General features: G+C 44.9%; 1 protein-coding gene across 18 annotated transcripts in view; it reads right to left on the reverse strand.

The window, feature by feature from the left end:
• Positions 1–21,385, reverse strand: part of MTMR3 (myotubularin related protein 3) — a 248,542-nt gene that overhangs the window by 94,005 nt on the left and 133,152 nt on the right. For all 18 annotated transcript variants that reach the window (XM_033956412.1, XM_033956413.1, XM_033956430.1 and 15 more), the window contains 2 exons: positions 8,158–8,240; positions 6,682–6,848 (listed from right to left, as the gene is read on the reverse strand). In XM_033956412.1, the coding sequence (XP_033812303.1) occupies positions 6,682–6,848; positions 8,158–8,240 (250 nt within the window). The remainder of the gene's footprint in view (positions 1–6,681; positions 6,849–8,157; positions 8,241–21,385) is intronic.

A 21,385-nucleotide genomic window follows, 5' to 3' on the forward strand; every position in this document is an offset into this window, starting at 1 on the left:
GCCAGCAACAGTTGAGGAGGTAGCTCCACCGCATCAGTCTCTAGGATGCACAGCCGAGACAGGCATGTGCGACAAAAGACAGACATCGTCCTAGCAGCACTGAAGTCCAAATTGGCGGATTCAAAGTTTCCCGAGAACCACAGCCACACGGCAGTCCTGTATAGCTTTCAACACAAAACCTCCTGCACTGGGAAGAGAGGTGCGCTTAGTCACTTGTGCCACCAAGGAATCCACTTTTGGCTGCTGACACTCCTGCACTAGAAGATACAAGTGGGACATAGTTCTAGCAAGCTTCAAAGTACCTTCCAGAGAGTCAAACTGCTCAGAGACCATAAAACTCATATCCGGATGCCAGGGAAAAGTCGCAGAATGCAAGCGTCCACTACAAAACATAGACGGAGTTGGCTGAGTAGCTAAACTCAATTCCTGCACAGATGCAGTAGTAAGAACAGGCAGAGCTGCAAACTTGATTAAGCATAGGACAGCAGGATCACCACCAGGATCCACGGATCCAGCACATAAGACTGAATCCCCCGATCCGGGAAGGACTGCACTGTCAAACAAGGAATCAGAGAGATCAGGATCAGCAGCCAAATCTCCCAAATCAGCAGCACGCAAATCAACAGATGGATCAAACGGAGGCAAGGACATGCCCAAAGGCACCATGCCACCCAAAAAAACCCTGGGAGGGAAAGGAGACTGCTCAGGAGAAGAACATGCCTTTTTTGTTTTTTTTAAACTCAAGAGTACAAAACCTCATGATTTTAGAGAAGGTATCCAGCTCCTGGGGCATGGAGTCACCTTTGGATTACTTAAATTCATGTGTCAGACTGCGGAGAGTCTGCAGCCAGGCAGGCTGAAGAACCAGCTGTGCCAAGCCCTGAAAGTAATGGAGGCCACCTTGCTGGGCTGGCTGAGTGTATGATCACTTGCTTCTGTGGGGGAAAAACTAAGCCGGTCACTATAGTCCCCCCCAGTTGCGCCACCCAACACATGGCACAAAGATGCTCTAAAAGCGCTAACTTTGAGCAATCCTGGCATGAAGTCACATGAGGAGACTCCAAGGACTCCATCTCAGCAGTTTTCCATGCAAAAATTAGTTTTGAAGAAGCAGGGAGAAGGGAAAAAAAAAAGATCACTAAAAATCCAAGATGACCACCGGCACTAAATTCGCACCAAAACACAATAATTCTCACTTCCCAAAGTCCAAAAATGGTGATTTTAAGATTTTTTTTTTCAGGAGGGGGAACACAGGGGAATATGCAGAAACTCAGAAAAAGCCCACTTTTTAAACTTTCCCCAACATCGCTCACAAGCTGTTGGCTCCATGTATTTACTGTGACCTGATACACTAGAATCCTCCTTCTCACAGCTGTATAAGAATTCACTGCCACAATGCTGGGAATGCTCTCACAAAGCTGATCTTCGGGCTGCTGATCAGACTCCACAGTCTGACTATGCCACCACCCCAGTGGACCACTGGATGTACACCAGGACGGGCAGGGGCACAAAAATGCAGCCAGTACACTGCGGAACGCCGCTGAAGTTCCTAAGCATGCCTAACAGTCTGCGCTAGACCCCTGCTTAACAGAAGGTGAGACTATTTCAGGGATGGCTCTGAGCGCCAAGGAAAACTATGTAGACTGGCTAACAGGTACCCAAAAAGGATCGACCTGTCAGCTACAGACCGAAGTCTGTGAATTCTCAGGCAGGCAGAGCTCCAAATTTGCTTCAAAATGCGAAAATACCCACAAAGGGGACAAATTTAAAATAAAATGGGAACGAATTTAAAATAAAATGGGGAGAGCAGAACACACAGAGCTGCAGACATGCGTGCAGAAGGAAAGACTATAGAGGGCGCTAAACTGATCAGTGAAGTACTACAGAGGTGGAGTGAAAAATCTAGAGTGAATTCCTTCTGTAGAGCATTTGAGTAAGGGGTAATAATTATGGTCTAAAACAGGGGTAGGCAAGTCCGATCCTCGAAAGCCACAAGCTGGTCAGGTTTTCAGGATATCCACAATGAATACGTATGAGATGAATTTGCATGCACTGCCTCCTTGACTTGCCTGTGGCTCGAGGACCGGAATTGCCTACATTCCATGTGTATACGCAAAAAAACCCAAAAAACCCTGCAAAAGTATATTGTTCTACTTCAGTTGGTGGCTAATGGACCCCGATTGTGTATATGTGTATGAAAAAATAAATACAAGTAAAAAACCTCCAAGTCCTACACATCTGGTGGGGGGACACAATTAAGCAAGCACACACACAAATCCAGCGATTTAAATTTTTTTGCTAAGAAGTCAGAAATCCTTTATTCTGCCCCAAAAATCAACACACTTATCTATCATCAAGTGCACTTGGACAGCAGTTCACTGATCACACATCTGCATTATGTCACTATAATTTCAGCCTAAAGGATACCTTAACTGGAGCTTTCTACAAAACCTACAAGTCTTTTACTATGCATATACAAGAATTACTATCCCGAGGCCACATTCATTTACACTAATAAAACAGGGGAAGGATCAGAGACTGGTACTCAGCTATCTTTAGAGAATACCTATTACAATTATGCAACTTCACCTCAGTTATATAAAGTTTACCGTATTTTTTTGCTCCATTAGACACACTATTCCCCCCCAAAAAAAGTGGGTGGAAATAAGGGTGCGTCTTATGGAGTGAATACCCAAAGGGCGCGCCCCCCCCCCCACCGTTACCTTATTTTATTGCTGCCGCTGAAAGCGGCACACAAGGTTGGCTGGCTGCCTGGCCCATGCCGCTTCCCCCGAGAATTGATGGCTAACTCAGCTGCCTCCTCTTCTGTTCTCTTGCGGCACAGCGGCGCACCAGGTTGTCTGCCTGGTCCGCGTCACTTCCCACGAGAACTGAGTTCTTGCAGGAAGTGGCGCGAGACCAGGCAAGCAACCTGGTGCGCCGCTGTGCCGCAAGAGAACAGAAGATGAGGCAACTGTGTCAGCCATTCTCAGGTGAAGCAGCGGGGACCAGGCAGCAAGCTTTGTGTACTGCTCTCAGCGAGGGAAGGTGCCACGTCCAGCGAAGGAGGGTGCCAGAAGTTTAAAAAAATAAAAAGGTACACGGGGGGGGGGGGGGGGGGGAGGGGAGGGGAAGGCCAAGCCCTGTCAAATTAAAAATAGGGAGGGAGGAAGGAGAGGCTGGGACCTGCCTCTCTGCCTACCCACCCTGCTGAATTAAAAATAGGGAGGAAGAGGGAGAGGCCGGGGATCTTAGTCTCTGGTTTCCTATTCCCTAGATCCTGTTAAAGACCTCACTGATAGCAAAACTTTCAACATAGAGAAACCATCTTTCTAGAAAACAGATACAATAGACTACCATGGACAAATCATGGCCTGCCTGATAATTTTCTTTCCTTTAGTAGCAGCAATTGAATCCAGAGACTTGCGAGTTATGCCCATCTACCAACAGCTGGAGATAAAGAGCAGTGAATTGAACTCTATCTTATAGGATGGAACACTTCCTTGTCAGTTAGCGTTTCTCATAACAAAGCAGAAGGAAACTTTGAGGTATATCATTCTCCTTCCCCCACATCATAATAAACCTAAATAATTGAACTTTGTATTTGAAAAATTGTGAGCCAAAAATAACAAATTTACCATTTAACAGAAACCACTTCAAATTGAAAACTGAACCGATATAAAAAACAAACAGGGTGAGACTCGGAATTCATCTGCTGAAAATAAAGAAAAAAAAATTACCTGGTAAGGTATAACTCTTCCTTCATTTAGCGTCTGCAGCAGATGAATTCAAAGACTTGTAGGAAAACAATATTTACATAGTGTGGGAACTGATCGTGCTGTGACATCTAAGAAATAATGCTTTGAAGAAGGATGCAATGAAGACCAAATTGACACCCTACCAATCTCTTCAAGAGAAAAACATCTGAACTCTAACAAGTCGCCACAACTTGAGCAGAATGAGCTTGAAAGCCGACTGGAAGATGCTTACAAAAGAGAAGATAAGGAGGCTATAGCTTTAACTTAATGCAATGAGCAATAGCTGCTTTGGAAGTCACATTATCTTTGTTCTGACCTGAAAAGAGAACAAAAAGATGATCTGAATTCATTGGTGGATTTTCAGATACTAAAGAAATATGCAATGAACATCAAGGAGAAGAAAACAAAACGCTTCCTGATAATCCTCTTCACAAAAAAGGCAGAAGAAATAACTGTTGATTGAGATGAAAAGTGGATATCACTTTAGGCAAGTTGACACTGCCTCTGAAAACCAGAGGAATGGATCTCTGCAGGACAACACTTGCAGCTCAGAGACCCTGCATGCAGACAAAAGAGTGACAAGTAATTAAGAGACTTTAGAGTATGGTCTTTTAGAGTAGCTTTCAGCAAAAATGCAAAAGGTGCCTTCTGTTGTGATCGAAGAACAAGAATTAGATTACAGCCAGGACGTGGATGCCAACAAGGAGATCTGAAATGGCTAACTCCTTTCAACAACTGCATGACATTGTTGAGCTAAGGCTAGTGAAGAATTTATAAATTTTTCTTGAAAACAGGTGAGGACTGCTACCTGGAGGGAATGACAAAATTGGTGACAAACATGAAAGAAAGAGAAAACGGTACACAGATGAAACCGCGCGAGAATTGGGAATGGACAAACCCGCCCAATTGTGCGCAGGACGTCAGCACGCAGAATTTCAACACTATTTTAAAGCACTCCGAAGGGGTGGGGGGAACCCCCACCCACACTTTACTTAGAAATGTTGGCGCTCCCATAGGGGGCGGGGGGTGGAACCCCCCCATTAGAGGAAACAGTAATTTTTCCCCTGTAATGGGAGTAATGGGAGGGCACCCCCACCCCCCAATGGGAGCACCAACATTTCTAAGTAAAGTGAGGGGGTTCCCTTCCACACACACCCTCGGAATGCTTTAAAATAGTGTTGAAGTCCTGCATGCGATTGTCTCGCGCGCTTTTGACTGGATATGGAGAAAACGCCTTCTGAATATACCATGCCTCAAATATGTATAGGCTTGAGCATAAGCAGTCTATGTCGTAGGCTTCTTCGCCTAAAATAATGTGATCACTTCATCAGAATAACTTTTTCCCTACTTCGTTTTGACCTTTCAAGAACCAGTCTAAGATCAAAATGGGAAGAATCTTCTGTTTGGATTTGACATTGAGGCCTAGATTCTCAAAAACCACGTTAAAAAATGACAGGCTGCTATTGCAACCGTTCTTGGAGCGAATTTAAAAAAGCGAGTCATTCTGCAAAAAACGCTCATGTAAATGAGGTTAGCAGAGTAGCGAAAACTCTAAATTTGCATGTACAAATGGCAGAAAAAATGCAGTCTCTGCTGCTGCTGCCAACAACACCCCCCCCCCCAAGGAGCGGGAGAAATGCCCACTCTCTGCTACTGCCAAGCGAACCCTCCCACCAGCAGCGGGAAATATGCTCATTCTCTCCCGCTACCACAGAACACCCTATACCCCCTGCAGCGGGAGAGATGTCCACTCTCTCCTGCTGCCAAGTAAACCCCATCCCTCTGGCAGTAGTGGGAGAGATGCCCACGCTCTCCCACTGCCACACAACACTCCCCCCTTGCCTCTAACCCCTCTCCCCTGCACCTTGAATTAGATGCCTTACCGTAGGGATGCCTACTCCCTCCGGCCAGCTGGCCCGCCTCTTCAGGCTCTGATTGGCCCGGACGCCCCATAGGAGGGGCCTTAGGCATCCACGCCAATCAGAGTCTTAGGCCCCTTCCTGCTGTATCCCAGGATGCACCAGGGAGGGGAAGGCTCATTTTGAAAAGGTGGGCCAGCTGGCCAGAAGGAGTAGGCATTCCTTCAGTCAGACATCTAATTCAAGATACAGGGAGAGTGGTCAGAGGGTCAGGGGGTGGGAGAGGTCAGGGGGTGTGTTGTGTGGCAGTGGGAGAGAATGGGCATCTCTCCTGCTGCGAGGGGAATGTTCGCTTGGCAGTAGCAGAGAGTGGACATCTCTCCCGCTGCTTGGGGGGGGAGGGTTGTTGGTTGGCAGCAGGAGAGATTGCATTTTTTCTGACAGAACAGCAGAGAATCCTTCCTTGAAGAAATAAGTGCTGCCTGTAGCAGAATTAACCCTCTTGCCAAGACATAGATCCAGCAAAAGCTTTCATGCCACTTTCCTCTCTCAAAGAAAGTGTGGGAAAGGAAATTAGAGGTCGTAACTGAAGAGAGATTATGGTGGGGAAGGGACCCAATGTCACCAAGTGTATCCCCCTAAAGCCAGACTGCTTAGTCAGGATACCCCAAAGCTCTTCTGAAGTAGGAAACCCAGAACAGGAGCTGACAGGAACTTGAGAGAAAATGCCCATCCACCTGCTGGAGATAGAGAATACTAACCAGGGAATGTTCAGTTCAGTACTCTATCTCCATCTGATGGTAAATGTGCATAACTACATTTCTGAATTCATCTGTTACAGATGCTAAGGAAAGACACTTAGAAGCCTGGCAGAAATCATTGGTTAAAATTTGTCACTTGCAGAAATGTCTAAAATCAATAAGTTCTGCTCTGAAAGGATTTTGAACACAGTTATGGAGCACTGCAGACAATCAGACACTCTCAATACTATGTGCTCTTGCCATTACAATGGTTAAAGACTTTCAATCTGTATCCCTTGCAGAGGATACAGAGTGTTTACCTACCTTGCCGGCACAGATCCCCATGTTGCTCCTTCTCACTGGCATAGACTTCCATGCACCATGCATGGTAAGCAAAGGAGAACAGGTCCTCAATTTTGGCAGGAGGACGGATAGTATTGTTCAAGCGTTTCAGCCATTCTTGACACTGCTCGAAGGTGAAAAACTGGCATCTATGATAGGATCAAAGACATATCTAGGTAAAAGTTCACAGGTGTGTCAGTTGTGTATTATGGTCAGTGCCTTCATTTTACATGTACAGTAGAACCTCAGTTATCCTGCACCCATGGGGATTGGTGGATACCAGATAACTGTTCTTCTGGTCACGAGCAACCAGAAGAACAGGCTGTCTCCTGCTGACTGGCTGTGCTCAGGTAAGGGAGTGAGCGATGGAGTTCACGGCTCAGGATTGCCGCCTACTTCTGCCACTTCGGGCTTTGCGGCTCAGGTCCACTGCCACGCTGGTGCTTCGGGGTGGGAGGGAGGGGTGTTCATAGCTGCTCTGGGGCTTGGGGTCTTAACAGAGGAAGGGAGGGAGGATTTGTAGTCCAGGACACTGCCGCTTTGGGGGACATTTTTTTCCTACTGGTGATTTTTTTGCCAGTTGTGTGAGTCCCAGTTAATTGCAACCCGGTTAGCCAAGAGTACTGTATTGTGCAAACAATATGCGTTTAACATAGTGATTAGGAAATGGAACACCATACAATTTGTTATTAGTTGGAAAACAATTACAAATTACTTAAATATTCAATTATTTTAATACCCATAAAGATTAAATTTTGTAACATTTGCACAGAAATCTAGGAACTTAATTCAAAATTTTTCCCAAAAATTCCCTCCTATAAAAGAATCCAACTATAAGAAAGCCATTATGCTAACTACCTTTTACAAAGCTGCAGTAGAGGTTTCTACTGTGACTTTGTAAAAAGATTTCTCTAACAAAAAGAATCCCCCAAACACCAGGACAGATAATTATACATCAACATTCTTGTTTTGAGATATATATAATGAAATTAACTACACTTTCAACTGCTTTAAAAGAGATTAAATTTAAAGTGTCACACAAAACCAGCAAATATGAGTTTGGTATGAAGTGCTGTATCTTGGTATTTACAGCACAAAAAGCATCAAAAGCATAGTACTTTTCCTTTAGATCTAGTCAAATAGCTTTCAGACAAATTTAGATTTTGAAAGAGCAAAAGTACAAAATGAGTTATAAAGCAGCAATGCATCATGGACAGCAAAGGATACAACAAATAAATCTGCAGTAGAGCAAGAATTCATTGAATTCAAAGAATTCAATGAAAACCAAGCAGGGAAGTAGTTAATTAAACTAACAAGAAGCCATCAAATTGGCGTTGTCTTGCTCAGTGATTTAACCAATCATCAGAGCATACGTGAGGCAGAAAATGAGAGCTCTCTCTGTAGTATGAGGAATTTAAGGTAAGCCTCTTCCCCATCTGTCCTAGGCCCTCTACATACCTAATAACTTTGCAGTCTTTGCAAGTCAAATGAAGCTGAAAAATTTCCCGGCTTTCAACACATTCTATAAGTTGTAATGGAATCTGTAGAAATAAAAATAAAAAAAATACACGTTCTTTATCTTGAGAACCAAATTAAAATGGGCAGATAAAAAGAGCCTACCTAAAATTTAAAAAATCTGTACAAATATAGCAAACAAACCACTTGGATTGATGATTTTTAAATTTCTCATAAAAGTTAATAACCCAGAAGGTTTATAAAAGGTGTCAAATGCAAAAATTATTAGGAAACTAAATTTTAGGGTCATTGTCACCTGTCCTGCCAGTTTTTTCTGTGTGAAATAAATGAATACCAACACGATTAATTTAAAATGTTCAAGAAAAAACACAGGATTCCACCAAGAGAAAAACCAGAATGAGACTAATCCATGAACTGAACATGGGTTTCTTCTTGTAATCCACTTTAAGGAGCAAGTCCACAGATCAACAGATAAAGTAATTTAAAGCTGGATGGCTAAGGCTACATTCTTACTTCTTGGAACCTAAAGATGGAAAGCTTGAGAGGCAGGGCACATTTGACCATCTAGTATACATCATGGAAGATATTTCCAGGTCTACTGGGATACGTTTTAGTTGAAATTAAACACTCAAACACCCTCAGAGTTCCAAATCAGATGTAGAGAGCCCTTACAACAGCACACACCTTTTACAGCCTCTACACGTTGACCAATGAAACAAAATATATCAACCTATTTCAAAGAAACTAGGTAGATGGAAGACTGTTGGGACCCTTATTTGATCAGCTAAATATTCTGGCATATATAGCTTAGAGAATTACTGTATATCTTTCTTTCAGTCTGCCAGAAAAGCAGACCCTTAAACCTTAAAAACCATACTACAAGCTAAAGTTGTGTTAAGCTGATGTTTAAAATGTCCCCATGGACCATTTTTTAAAATGTGAATTATAAGCTATTATGGTATTGAACTGCTGGTTTCCAAGATTATTTTTCAAATCCAGGATAAATCTCTATAGTAAATTGACTCTTATACTGTTAAGTATTAAAACAAAGATCTAGCACTAGGTTTTCAGCTCCACAGCTGTTTTATTTTATTTTTTTAAATCGTAACCTAGAAATAAAAGGTCAGCTAATAAAATACATGCAATACCTTTGTGCTGAGCTATTATATTTGTAACTAGCTTTTGAGAAATATGTTTTTCATCAGGTTAATGCAGAATCAGCCAGGATGCTGTTGTAAACTGGGTTGTAAACAGAATCGGCCAGAACTGGGTTACATAAGGAGAAATTAGGGTCTTACCTGCTAATTTTTTTTCTGTTAGCCTATAGACCAGTATAGTTCTTACAAATGGGTTTATACCTCACTGCAACCAGCAGGTGGAGACTGAGACCATAACTTAGGACAGACTCCCCCTACCAATCCAGTCTGCCGAATAGCCAAGCAGAACCTAGGAAAGACTACAACAGAAAAACAGTAAAACATACTCTGAAAAGGAATGTAAAAACAACAAACACTGAACATGTATAGAACTAAAACCTGGCCCAGAAAATGTTCCCACAGCTCACCAGCTAAGCCATAGCCACTGTTCTTAAATCTCCCTGGCCCTAGAAAAATAAGAGAACCCGGAGAAAAATCAAAATCTGCACATGATCAAAACCTGCAATCACCACATAAAGATAGAAACGGTGGGGAACTATACCTGTTTACAGGCTAACAGAAAGAAAATAAGCAGGTAAGAACCAAATTTCTCCTTCTGTATCACCTGCTAGACCGGTATAGTTCTTACAAATGAGACATATCAAAGCAGTACCCATGAAGGGTAGGACCCCCGAAGGGCTAACACCAGAACATGCTCACCGAATACCGCATCCCGATGCACCTGAATGTCCACACGGTAGTGTCTGACAAAGGAATGCAGAGAAGACCAAACTGCAGCCTTGCAAATATCCACTGGAGGCACTAGAGAAGACTCAGCCCAAGAAGTCGCCTGAACCCGAGTCAAATCAGCCTTGAGAAATTCTGGAACAGGCTTTTATAAAGGTAAGCAGAAGCAACAGTCTCCTTGATCCAGCACACAATAGTAGCTTTGGAAGTGCCATCCCCCTTAAGAGGACCCACTAGAAGGAAAAAGAGATGATCAGAGAAAGTCTGCAGCTCAGAAACACATCTAGCAGATGTTAATTGCCACCAAGACGACTGCCTTAAGAGTAAGATCTTTCAAAGAGCAGTCACCCAAAAGTTCAAAAGGTGGATGCACCAAAACAGACAGAGCCAGATTCAGATCCCAAAATGTAACAGAGCATGGGAGGTTTGAGCAATTTGGCTGCCCGCAAGCGACGAATCACATCAGGAATGGCAGTCAAACACTGCCCATTCAACAACCCATGAAAGGCTGACAAGGCCGTAAGCTGATCCTGAAGAGAAGACCAAGCCAGTCCCCTTGTCCAGGCCACCCTTCCAGAACTCTAAGATGGTAGGCAGGGTAGCGCGAAAAGCGACCACTCTACGCGCAGCACACCACTCCTCAAATATACGCCAAATCCTCACATAAGCCCAAGAAGTAGAAAGTCTCTGGGACCCCAAGAGGGTTGAGATCACTATCTAGGCATTCCCTTTCAAGAGCCAAGCCGTAAGACAGAAGGGACTTGGATTGAACATTGGAATGGGACCCTGAGTCAGAAGGTCGGACGAGAGAGGCAGAAGAAGGGGATCCGCCACTAGATGTCGCTCCCCCAAGAGAATCCTGGAAATCTCCCAAAAGGTCCAGGTCTTCATCAGTCACATCCTGCTCCTCAGGACAAAAATCCTTGTCCCAAGAGACCCTCGGCTGCTTGGATGAGAGAGGAATTGAGGGGGCAAAACCGCCGCTATCTGAGGCCACACTGGAGAAGACATCGAAGACTGCACCACAACGTAGAAATCCCCCCCCCCCCAAGACCCCCGGATTGGAAACGGAATCTCCAGCCACCAGCACAGGGGGAAGGTCAACCAAGGACACTGAGATGGAGGTGTTTCTTGCTGAAATCGTGGCAGAAACAGCCAAAATCGGAGCTCCAGAAGCCTGGGATTTTCCAGACGGTGAGGCCGAGGAACTGACCGACTCAGTAAGGGAATCCCCAGCCGCTCCGGCGGTAAGGGAATCCTTTGTACCCTGACCGTCGGCAGCTGAAGAACCTCCTGCATGGGCATCGGGGAAAGCCCGAGCTTCCCTGCAATTCAAAGCCATCTCGTGAGGTACTTGTGGCAGGGTTCCCTGGCCGCCGGCACCAGATGCCAACAAGGCTCCCCACTGCTCCAGCCTGTACAATAAGAACAGACTCCATGGCTCTCAAAGCTAGAGGCCTGACCAACCATGGGGATCAGGCTGAGGCACCTCTACAAAAATTTGGGGAGATGGAGGAAAGGGGGGGGGGGAGATTCCCAGCATGAGACCTGCTGGGTTTAACACCCCAGAGGTCAGACGGATCCCCAAACAGGACCCATCCAAGCTCTGTCTGGCACAAAAGGGGAACCCTGGAGACCGAAACAAATTCCAACAGCACTAAGAGGGGAGCCGAATTAGTCTTACCACCTGCTGGAGACTGAGATAGACTGGATTGCTAGTGGGAGTCTATCCTAATATACAAGCTTTGGTTTCAGCCTCCACTTGCTGGTCACAGTGAGGTATAAACCCATTTGTAAGAACTATACCGGTCTAGCAGGCGATACAGATAAGTATTTATTTTTAGAGCTGTGATGAACTGTGCAACAAAAAAGGTTGGTGGTAGATGGAGAAGATGAACTATTTGGGAAGGGATGCAAAGGATGAGGGATACAAACAAAATTTGCAGAGACTATAAAAGGACTTCCTACCATCCTTCAAAACATATCTTCATTGATTAAGGAAACAGGAAAGCACAGTTGCTCATTTGTTATAGATAATCTCAGGGTACAGCAAGATATCACTTATTTCTCACACACAGGGTGATAGACAAATCCTGCACCACTAGTTAAGAACCCCAGCTATAGAAGATAGCACTCCAGCCTTAGCTGAGGTCAAATGGGTGCAGATAAAGGTCTTGAAATCTGAGGCAACGTACTGACATTTTCTAGGCAGAGTGAAGGCAGTTATTTGGACAATTATTTGTAGTGTAACTGTGTACTACTGTCATTTTAGTAACATTTAACACTATTAACAACTAACAGTTAACATATACTGCATTTTTCGCTCCATAAGATGCACTTTTTTCCCTCCCAAAAGAGGGCGGAAATGTATGTGCGTCTTATGGAGCAAGTATAACAATTTCTCCCCCCAATACCTTTTTTAATTTTGGTCCAGCGGTGTATCAGAAGGAGTGATCTTTCCGTGCTCCTGCCCCTCCCTCGCTGGACGGCTGCCTCATCATATGTTGCAGCCAGCGGCACACAAGGCAGGAGCAAGCTTTTCATGCTCCTGCCTGGCCCCACTCCCTGAATGGCTGCTATCAGTTCTTGTGAGTCCACTACACCTGCCCTGTGCTCTGTCCTGGCCCACCACTAGAGGGGGGACAGGGTGCAGAGCCTGGCAGGGCAGGGAGGGACAGGGTGCAGAGCCTGGCAAGGAGTGTGGGGTTGGGTGCAGAGCCTGGCAGGGAGTGAGGGGGGCTGGGTGCAGAGCCTGGTATATTTTATTAAATATATTAGTATACAATTTGGTTCAGAATGGGTTTTTTCCTATTTTCCTCCTCTAAACCTAGGTGCATCTTACGGTCAGGTGCGTTTTATAGTGCGAATCTAAGAAAAGGTACAAAGTCTTAGTGCACCCTTAATTGAGAAATGAGGCAACAATGTCAGTTGGGCTCCATTTATAACTAAAAATTTTTGTTCATTGAAATAGTATATCTCTGGTAAATATAACACACAGAGAAAGGGAATTCAAAGTACACAACAAACCAAATATCACCCAATAAAGAGTATAGATGCCTGTAGAGCTGGGACATATATTTCTTTATTTCAGAAGAAAAGACCAGACACTGTCAGTGTTTCAGCTCTTAGCCTGCTTCAGGGGTCTTTGGAGTAATCGTACAATTTTTCTTTTTCCTTGTCCCAATTTTTTGATTGAACTGTTAGCAGCAATTTACGGAAACGGATATTATTCTCCATCTTTCTTCAGCATCTTCTTGATTACTTAGCCAGCTGAATAACAATTTCTAAGACTTTTCTTGGATTATGGCACATATGTAGTTGTCAGTAGTCACTAGTGGTCATGTGGTTTAGGAAGGGGAAGCAAGAATTTCATTGATCAATTAAAAAGGTACAGAAAAAAACAAACAAAAAAAGTTTTAAGAACCCCTGTTCCAAAGCTTTTGGATGTGATCTACCAAGCATGTCCATGACATCCTGCATCATATAAGTCACGGAGCTCCCCTCATTTCAGTACCTATCTATAAATTGGAGAAAACAGCAACTTGGGACAATGGGTTTTAAGAAGATTGATATCTTGCTGTCCTCACATGCAGGATCTACCAACTTTTTCAACTGCTCTTCTGCATTCAAGCATAAAGAGCAACAGTGAGAGGACATTTGATCAGGGCCCTGACAAGAGTAGGCAAATGTCTTATGGGTCAGTAACAAATATGGTCCTAGCACTGTCTGTGGAAGATTTTTGGGATATCACAAGAAAAAAAGTCTCAGCAAAAACAAATGACTCAATTGTAAAAAGCTGTTTGTTTTAAATGAAAAAAATACTGGCCAGATGCTCAGGTCTAAAGCCACAAGGAAGGGGGGGGGGGAACCCAAACTAAAAAGGCCAAAAAAAATCCAAAAACCATAATTGGAGGTTCAGACATTCTGGTGACATCATCCGCGATGGTAGCTTGATTATCAGCTCCCCGCATCTCTCAGCCTATTTTAGCTAAAAGGTTTCTCTCACAGTTCAGTATGATTCTTTTAGCCCAAGCAACTTTTTTATCTTGACTCAGTGGCTATGAGGTCTAAACAGTGCCTTGTATCCCTGGCGGAGTTTTCTTTTACGAAAACACGATTGGAAAAGCTGCAGTAGAAAAACATTTATGGGCGCTTCTGAACAAGTAAAGGAAGTGTTTACTTCGGAATCCCTACCTGTGGCCAGACTTGGTGTGCTATCAGCGGATTCCTAGGGAGAGTTACATAGTTGGATGAATGAAATTAAAGAAGTTTGATCTGAGATAACTGCTATGGCATCTGAACTGCGAGTGGATATGGTAGCATTAGGCCATAGAGTAGAAAATGCTGAAACTTATCAAGATACTCGGAGGCATTAGAGATCAAGAATAAAACAATGCAAGACTATAAACTCACTATGCAGTCAATTACTTGGAAAGCACAGTTATTTACTGTAATGGGTATTATCAGGGGACAGTAGGCAGATATTCTCACATGTAAGGGCGATGTCGTCCACTGAGCCCTGTACAGACAGTGGTAAAAGTGTATTGCCACTAAGTTTTTAGTAACTTGGCGAATGACTGCACCACACAAGTGCGAGTGCATTTCCACACATCTCCAGCTCATGGTACCTCAGTTCCATAAGCAAGCTAAGGAGCCAACCAGGGAAGAATTATCTGCCTGCTGTCTCCGACACCTATTATGGTAAGTAACTGCTTTATCCTAGGACAAGCAGGCAGCATATTCTCACATGTGGGACTCCATAGCTTAGTGTAATGGGATGGAGGGAGAGTTGGGCCCTTAAGAAGAAAATAAATTCTGTAATACTGCTTGGCCGAAATGACCATCTTGCCTAGAATAGGATTCTAGACAGCAGTGAGATGTGAATGTGCGCAGCAGCGGCAAAGAAAGCAAATAGAATGTTAGGCATGATAAAGAAAGGAATCACAAGTAGATCGGAGAAAGTTATAATGCCACTTTATAGGGCAATGGTCAGACCACACTTGGAATACTGTGTCCAACATTGGTCTCCCAACCTAAAGAAGGATATAAAACTGCTGGAGAGGGTGCAGAGACGAGCAACAAAGCTAATAAAACTTGGAATACGAGGAATGACTTAAGAGACTGGGACTGTTCTCCCTTGAGAAAAGAAGACTGCAAGGGGATATGATCGAGACTTTCAACATACTGAAAGGAATCGACAGAATAGAGCAGGAAAAAAAATTATTTACAATGTCCAATGTGACATGGACAAGAGGACATGGACTAAAGCTAAGGTGGGGACAAGTCCAGGACAAATATCAGGAAGTTCTGCTTCACGCAATGAGTGGAGGACACCTGGAATGCTCTCCCGGAGAAGGTTATTGCGAAATCCACCGTTCTAGGATTTAAAAGCAAACTAGATGCATATCTCCTTACGAGAGGCATAGAGGGATATGGGTGACTAAAATTACGGCAGGTATATCTCTGGCTGGACCTCCACATGTGCAGATCACCGGACTTGGACCAAAGGTCTGATCCGGAGATGGCAGTTCTTATGTTCAATTAGCTCCAATAATTGGCGATAATTTAAATGAATGTACAAATCTTTAAGCACCAGGATCTGCACGTGGCTCAGAAAAGGGGTCGTGGCTATGGAGAGGTCATGGGCGGATCAGGCGCGTTCCTGGAATCTGTGCGCAGGGTTACACAGTAAGGGAGATCAATACCCAATTTAGTACAAGAATTTGCACCAGGTCTCAGTTTGTGTAAATCCTCTTGCCCAAAACTGGGCAAAGATCCCGGTGCCAAATACGATTCTATACAATGGCACCCAACTCTGAGCACCATTTATGGAATAGTACTTACTTTAGCGCTAATTTTTATCAGCGCCCAAATTTGGGTGCCGTTTTTAGAATTGAACCCTCGGTGACAGCCCCTCAAACTTGGAATTCGTGGCCAATTTATGTAAGAGAGGAAACCAGCCTCGACAGATTTAAAGGAAAACTAAGGGCTCCTTTTACGAAGGCGAGTTAGCGTTTTTAGCGCATGCACTGGATTAGCGCGCGCTATAGTGCACATTAGGCGAAAAACTACCACCTGCTCAAGAGGAGGCGGTAGTGGATAGCGTGCGGGGCATTTAGCGCATGCTATTCCGCGCGTTAAGGCCCTAACGCACCTTCGTAAAAGGAGCCCTAAAATGGTTTCTCTTCAAGGACGCATAAAAGCTGTGAGATCATTTAATTACTTATATACCACTTATATCCTAGGTGGTTTACATTCAGGTACTTTCTGTCCCGGTGGGCTCAAACTCTATCTAGTGTACCTGGGGCAATGAGGGGATTAAGTGACTTGCCCAGGGTCACAGGGATTTGAACCCACAACCTCAGGGTGCTGAGGCTGTAGCTCTAACCACTGCGCCACACACACTCCCACAAATTTAATTTTAGATATGAACTATCCTATTGTTATTTCCCTCCACGCTTCTTTCTCTTTCCATATTGTAGTTCTTCCCAAACGTTTTATGTCATAATTCGTTTGTCTATTGTTAAGTTTTTGTCCAGCAAAACATATTGTTTTTGTCATATTCTATTTGTACATCGCTTTGAAATCTTTTGATTATGCGATAAAATCAAGCTTTTAATAAACTTGGAGTGCGCTAGCGTTTTTAGCGCGCGCTATAGTGTGCGCAAGGTAAAAAATTACCGCCTGCTTAAAAGGAGGCGGTAGCGGCTAGCACGCGTGGCATTTTAGCACTTTTCCTTACGAGAGGGATATGGGTGACTAAAATTACGCCTGGTGTACACCTGGCTGGGCCTCCGCGTGTGCGGATCACCGGACTTGATGGACCGAAGGTCTTATCCGGAGATGGCAGTTCTTATGTGTGAATTGAGAACCAAGTAGCTGCTTTGCAAATTTTATCCATGGGAGTGAAAGTCAATGATGCTGCCATAGCTCGGACCTTGTGTGCTGTTAACATATCCCTCAAGCTGCAGCCCAGCCTGAACATAATAGAAGGAAAGAGTCAAACCTCGGTTTGCGAGTAATGCGGTGTGCGAGTGTTTTGCAAGACGAGCAAATCGTGCTTCACAAACCTGAGCATCGACTTGATTTGCGAGCCCCAATCTCTAACAACCGGTATCGCCGGCCCACACTGCGATCTGGTACCAGCACGCAGCATCAACCCACAGGACGTGCCGGTGCCAGAAGATCCTGCCTCTTGCTGCTGATCTCTGCTGGGCTGGGCCTTGAGGATCTCGGAGAGAGCGGAAGCCAGAAGGCCTTGAGCATGCACAGATGCTCAAGGCCCAGCCCAGCCCAGCAGAGATTAGCGGCAAGATGCAGGATCTTCCGGCACCGGCACGTCCTGTGGATTGGTGCTGTGTGCCGGTGCCAGATCACGGTAAGGGTTTGGGCGGGTGATGCCTGTTCTCAGGGGGTGGGGTGGAAGCGTGCCAGTGGCCTCGGGGGTTCTTTTTGGGATGTGATGGGGTGGGGGTGGAAGCGAGCAGCGCTGGTGGCCTCATGGGGCGCGGGGTCTGTGGAACGAATCAAGCGAGTTTCCCTTACTTTCTTTGGGCAAACTCACTTTGATATACGAGCACTTTGGTTTACGAGCATGCTTCTGAAACAAATTATGCTCGCAAACCAAGGTTCCACTGTACATGCTGCTTACCGTGTGGAAATAGTTCTCTTAGTTACAGGTTGGCCCACTCTGTTAGAATCAATGAGGTGGACAGTTGAGGTGAAGTCCTGTGTGGCTTAGTCCTTTGTATATAGTATGCAAAGGCATGCTTACAGTCCAGTGTATAGAGAGCTGTTACTTCACGATGAGAATGAGGCTTTGGGAAGAAGACTGGAAACACAATGGATTGATTCAGGTGAAATTCCGTGAAAACCTTCAAAAGGAATTTAGGATGAGTTCAAAGTACCACCTTGTCATGAAGAAATACTGTGTACGGTGGTGGGTCAGAAACCAATGCCTGAAGTTCACTCACTCTATAGCACAGTTCTTCAACCGTCGGTCCGCAGAACATTTCTGCCGGTCCGCGCAGGGCCGGTGAGATCAAGTCGGCAGTTAAATTTCCTGCCGACTGCGGTTCCTGCTGACTAATGTTCATCCCAGCCTCAGGCGATCAAGATAGGCTGCCAACATCGGGGCCTTCCCTCTCTGAGTCTCGCCTGTTCGGAAACAGGAAGTTGAAACAAAATAGGCGGGACTCAGAGAGTGAAGGTCCCAACGTCGGCAGCGTGTCTTGATCGCCGCCCCTGCCGAGTTGCTGAAGAGGGCCGCGGGGAAGTTGCGATTAGAACAAAATTTTGAACTAAAAAAAAAGAACGGAGAGAGCTGCAGATTCAGGTGCAGGTGGAGGGAGATGGTCAGCGTGTGCGAACAAGATCCTGGGGAGCCTTCACAGTGGCTGTCTCCCCTTCCCACCAGCTCTCCTATTTGCCAGGGCAGTGATTTACCGGCAACTTCCTGCAGGCAAGTACCGAGAGCTGCTGGAAGGGGAGGAAGCCACTATAGGAGGCTGGGAAGGTCTGGAAAAGGGAGAGCTGTTACTGGACTTGAAGGGAGTTAGGAGAGATGCTGTTGGGAGGGGAGGAGGGAAAGGTATGGGAAGAGAGTTAATGTTGGATAGAGGGAGGAGGGAAGGGAGAAGAAGGAGAGATGCTGCTGGGAGGGGAGGAGGGAAAGAGATGGGAAGAGAGTTAATGTTGGATAGAGGGAGGAGGGAAGGGAGAAGGAGAGATGCTGCTGGGAGGGGAGGAGGAAAAGGGATGGGAAGAGAGTTAATGTTGGATAGAGGGAGGAGGGAAGGGAGAAGGAAAAAAAGGAAGGAGGGTAGGGAGAAAGAAAACTAGAAGGAAACAGCTGGCAGGGAGATTACAGGAGGGGAAGGGGGTAAGGGTGGAATGGAGAGATCAGATGAGGGAAAGGGGAGAGAGAGCAATGAGAAAGTAGAGAGACATTGATGCTAGAAAGGGGGTCAGCAGAGAAATGAGAGGGATAAAGATGCTAGATCTGGTGTAGGAGAGATAAAAATGAAGAAGGCAGTGAAGCTGGAATGAATGATGTAAAAAGGAGAGAGGAGGATGGACAGGGAAGAGGGGCATAGAAAGAAATCAGATACATATGGAAGGGGGAGAGGGCAGACATTGGATGGAATGGGCAGATGCTGGAAGGAAAAGAGTGAAAAGAAGATGAAAGCAGAAACCAGAGACAACAAAATGTAGAAAAAAATAATTTTAGTTCTATTTTGTCATTAGAATATATCAGATTTGAAATATATATCCTGCTAGAGACGTAACTGGGGACTGCAGTATTCTGTTAGCATGATATTTCTATGTAGCATTCTATAATAACTTGGCTTGTTCAGTTTTCTTGATAGTAGAGGGGATATATGTGAAGGGGAGGGGAGACAGGGGTTTTGTTGGTCTGTGCTCTGTATATTTGTATTTATAAAATCACAATTGTTCAGAATATTGTTTCTTTTTAAACTTTAATAAAATACGTTCAATATAAAATCATAATTGTGGCTTGTGCAGATGGGATCAGATGGTTTGCGGGGACCGAGCTCGCGGAGATGGGGCGTAAACGGGGTTTTTAAATTTTAGTCCTAGTAGTTTGCCGGTCCACAAAATAATTATTTTATTTCTGCCGGTCCACGGGTGTAAAAAGGTTGAAGAACACTGCTCTATAGGCAGAAGTGAGAGATCAAGAAGACCACTTTCCAAGTGAGAAACTTGAAAGGAGTATATGCCAGTGGTTCAAATGGTGGCTTCATTATACTGGTAAGAACTACATTTAGATCTTAGACAACTGAAGGTGGTTTGATCAGAGGTTTGGAGTGAAATAATCCTTTCATAAATCTGGAAACCAAAGGATGCGTGCCTAGAGATTTATTTTTGATAGGAACATGGAATGGAAAACGCCAATAGAACAGAGATGAACTCTGATAAAGAAAGGAAGAGAAGAGGTGGAAGCATCTTGGTGATGGAAGGTACACCACAAATTGAAGCATGACCATTTCTGTTAAAAGCACTGTTGAGCAGGTTTTTTGGCAGCAGCTATAATGGCTTGTACTGAGTCAGAAAGACTAAAATCTGCTGGAGTCGGACACACACCCTCCCCCCACCCGGAAGTTACATCTGAAGGAGGGACTCGATGGCAAGAAGATTCCGGTCGGAGCAGCCCTGCATACAGGAAGCTTCTAACAGGCTGGTAGGCCCACCGGGGCCGACCCAAGAGAGTCACAGGTTTGTGGTTTGGTTTGGTTTTTTGCCACCTGCCACAGGAGCGAGGGAGGGAGGGTGGGTGTTTGTTGGACCTGCGATAGGGCTGCTGCAAAGGACCTACATTGGACTGCTGCACCTGCAAAGAGGGGAGGGAGTGGCTTGAGCTGCTGGAATGGTAGAAGTTGAAGGAAAGGGAGACAGTTGCTGGATATGGTCTGAGGATTGGGCCAATGTGGTGGGTGGAGTGGTGCAGGACCTGAAGGAAGAGAGAAGGAAAGAGAAAAGCTGAACCAAGGGGATGAAGGAAGACTGAGTGACATATTGAACAAAGTGGAGGGAGGAAGAAGGAAAGTGCGAGACATACTGGTGTAAGGGAGTAAGAGAAGCAGGACATAGGGAGATATACAAAAAGGGGGGAGATAGTGGGCATGGATAGGAGCATAGGAACAGGGACAAAGAGGGGAATGCTGTATCTGCATGGGGTGGTATATGGATACATAGGGGTAATGCTAGACATGGGAGGGTATATGGACACAGATAGAAGATGACTAGACATGGGGGAGAATAAGAATGCAGAAGGAAGATGCTGGACGAAGGGGCATTGGGATATAGAGAAGTGATACTGTACACAGGAGGGGGATCATAGAATAGTGAGATGAAGGCAGGGAGATGGGCACAGGTGAAATACTAGAAAGGGAAATATAGGAGACAGATAAGGGAGATGCTTGCTGAACATGGGGGAAAAACATACAGAGATGGAAGATGAATGGTGAGCATGGAGAAAGAAGACATGTCAAATGGTCAGGAGACCTTGGCAAGTGAGTTAAGAGAGACAGATAGAAACAGAAACCAGAGCCCAAGACCAATGTGATATGAAGAATAAAATAACCAGACAACAAAAATGTAGAAAAAAAAAAAATTATTTTCCATTTTGTGATTAGAATCTATCAGATTTGAAATATGTATCCTACTAGAGCTGGTATTAGACATAACTGGGGACTCCAAAGCCCAGACTGTGCTTCTTTAGCTTTCAGCTGGCTTAGGGATCTCTCTGACCAGGGGGTAGTTCCCCTAGTTGCACTCCCTTAACACTATTCCTGCCATGTGTGACT

The sequence above is a fragment of the Geotrypetes seraphini genome, chromosome 8 (genome assembly GCF_902459505.1).
Source record: "Geotrypetes seraphini chromosome 8, aGeoSer1.1, whole genome shotgun sequence".
Taxonomy (NCBI): domain Eukaryota; kingdom Metazoa; phylum Chordata; class Amphibia; order Gymnophiona; family Dermophiidae; genus Geotrypetes; species Geotrypetes seraphini.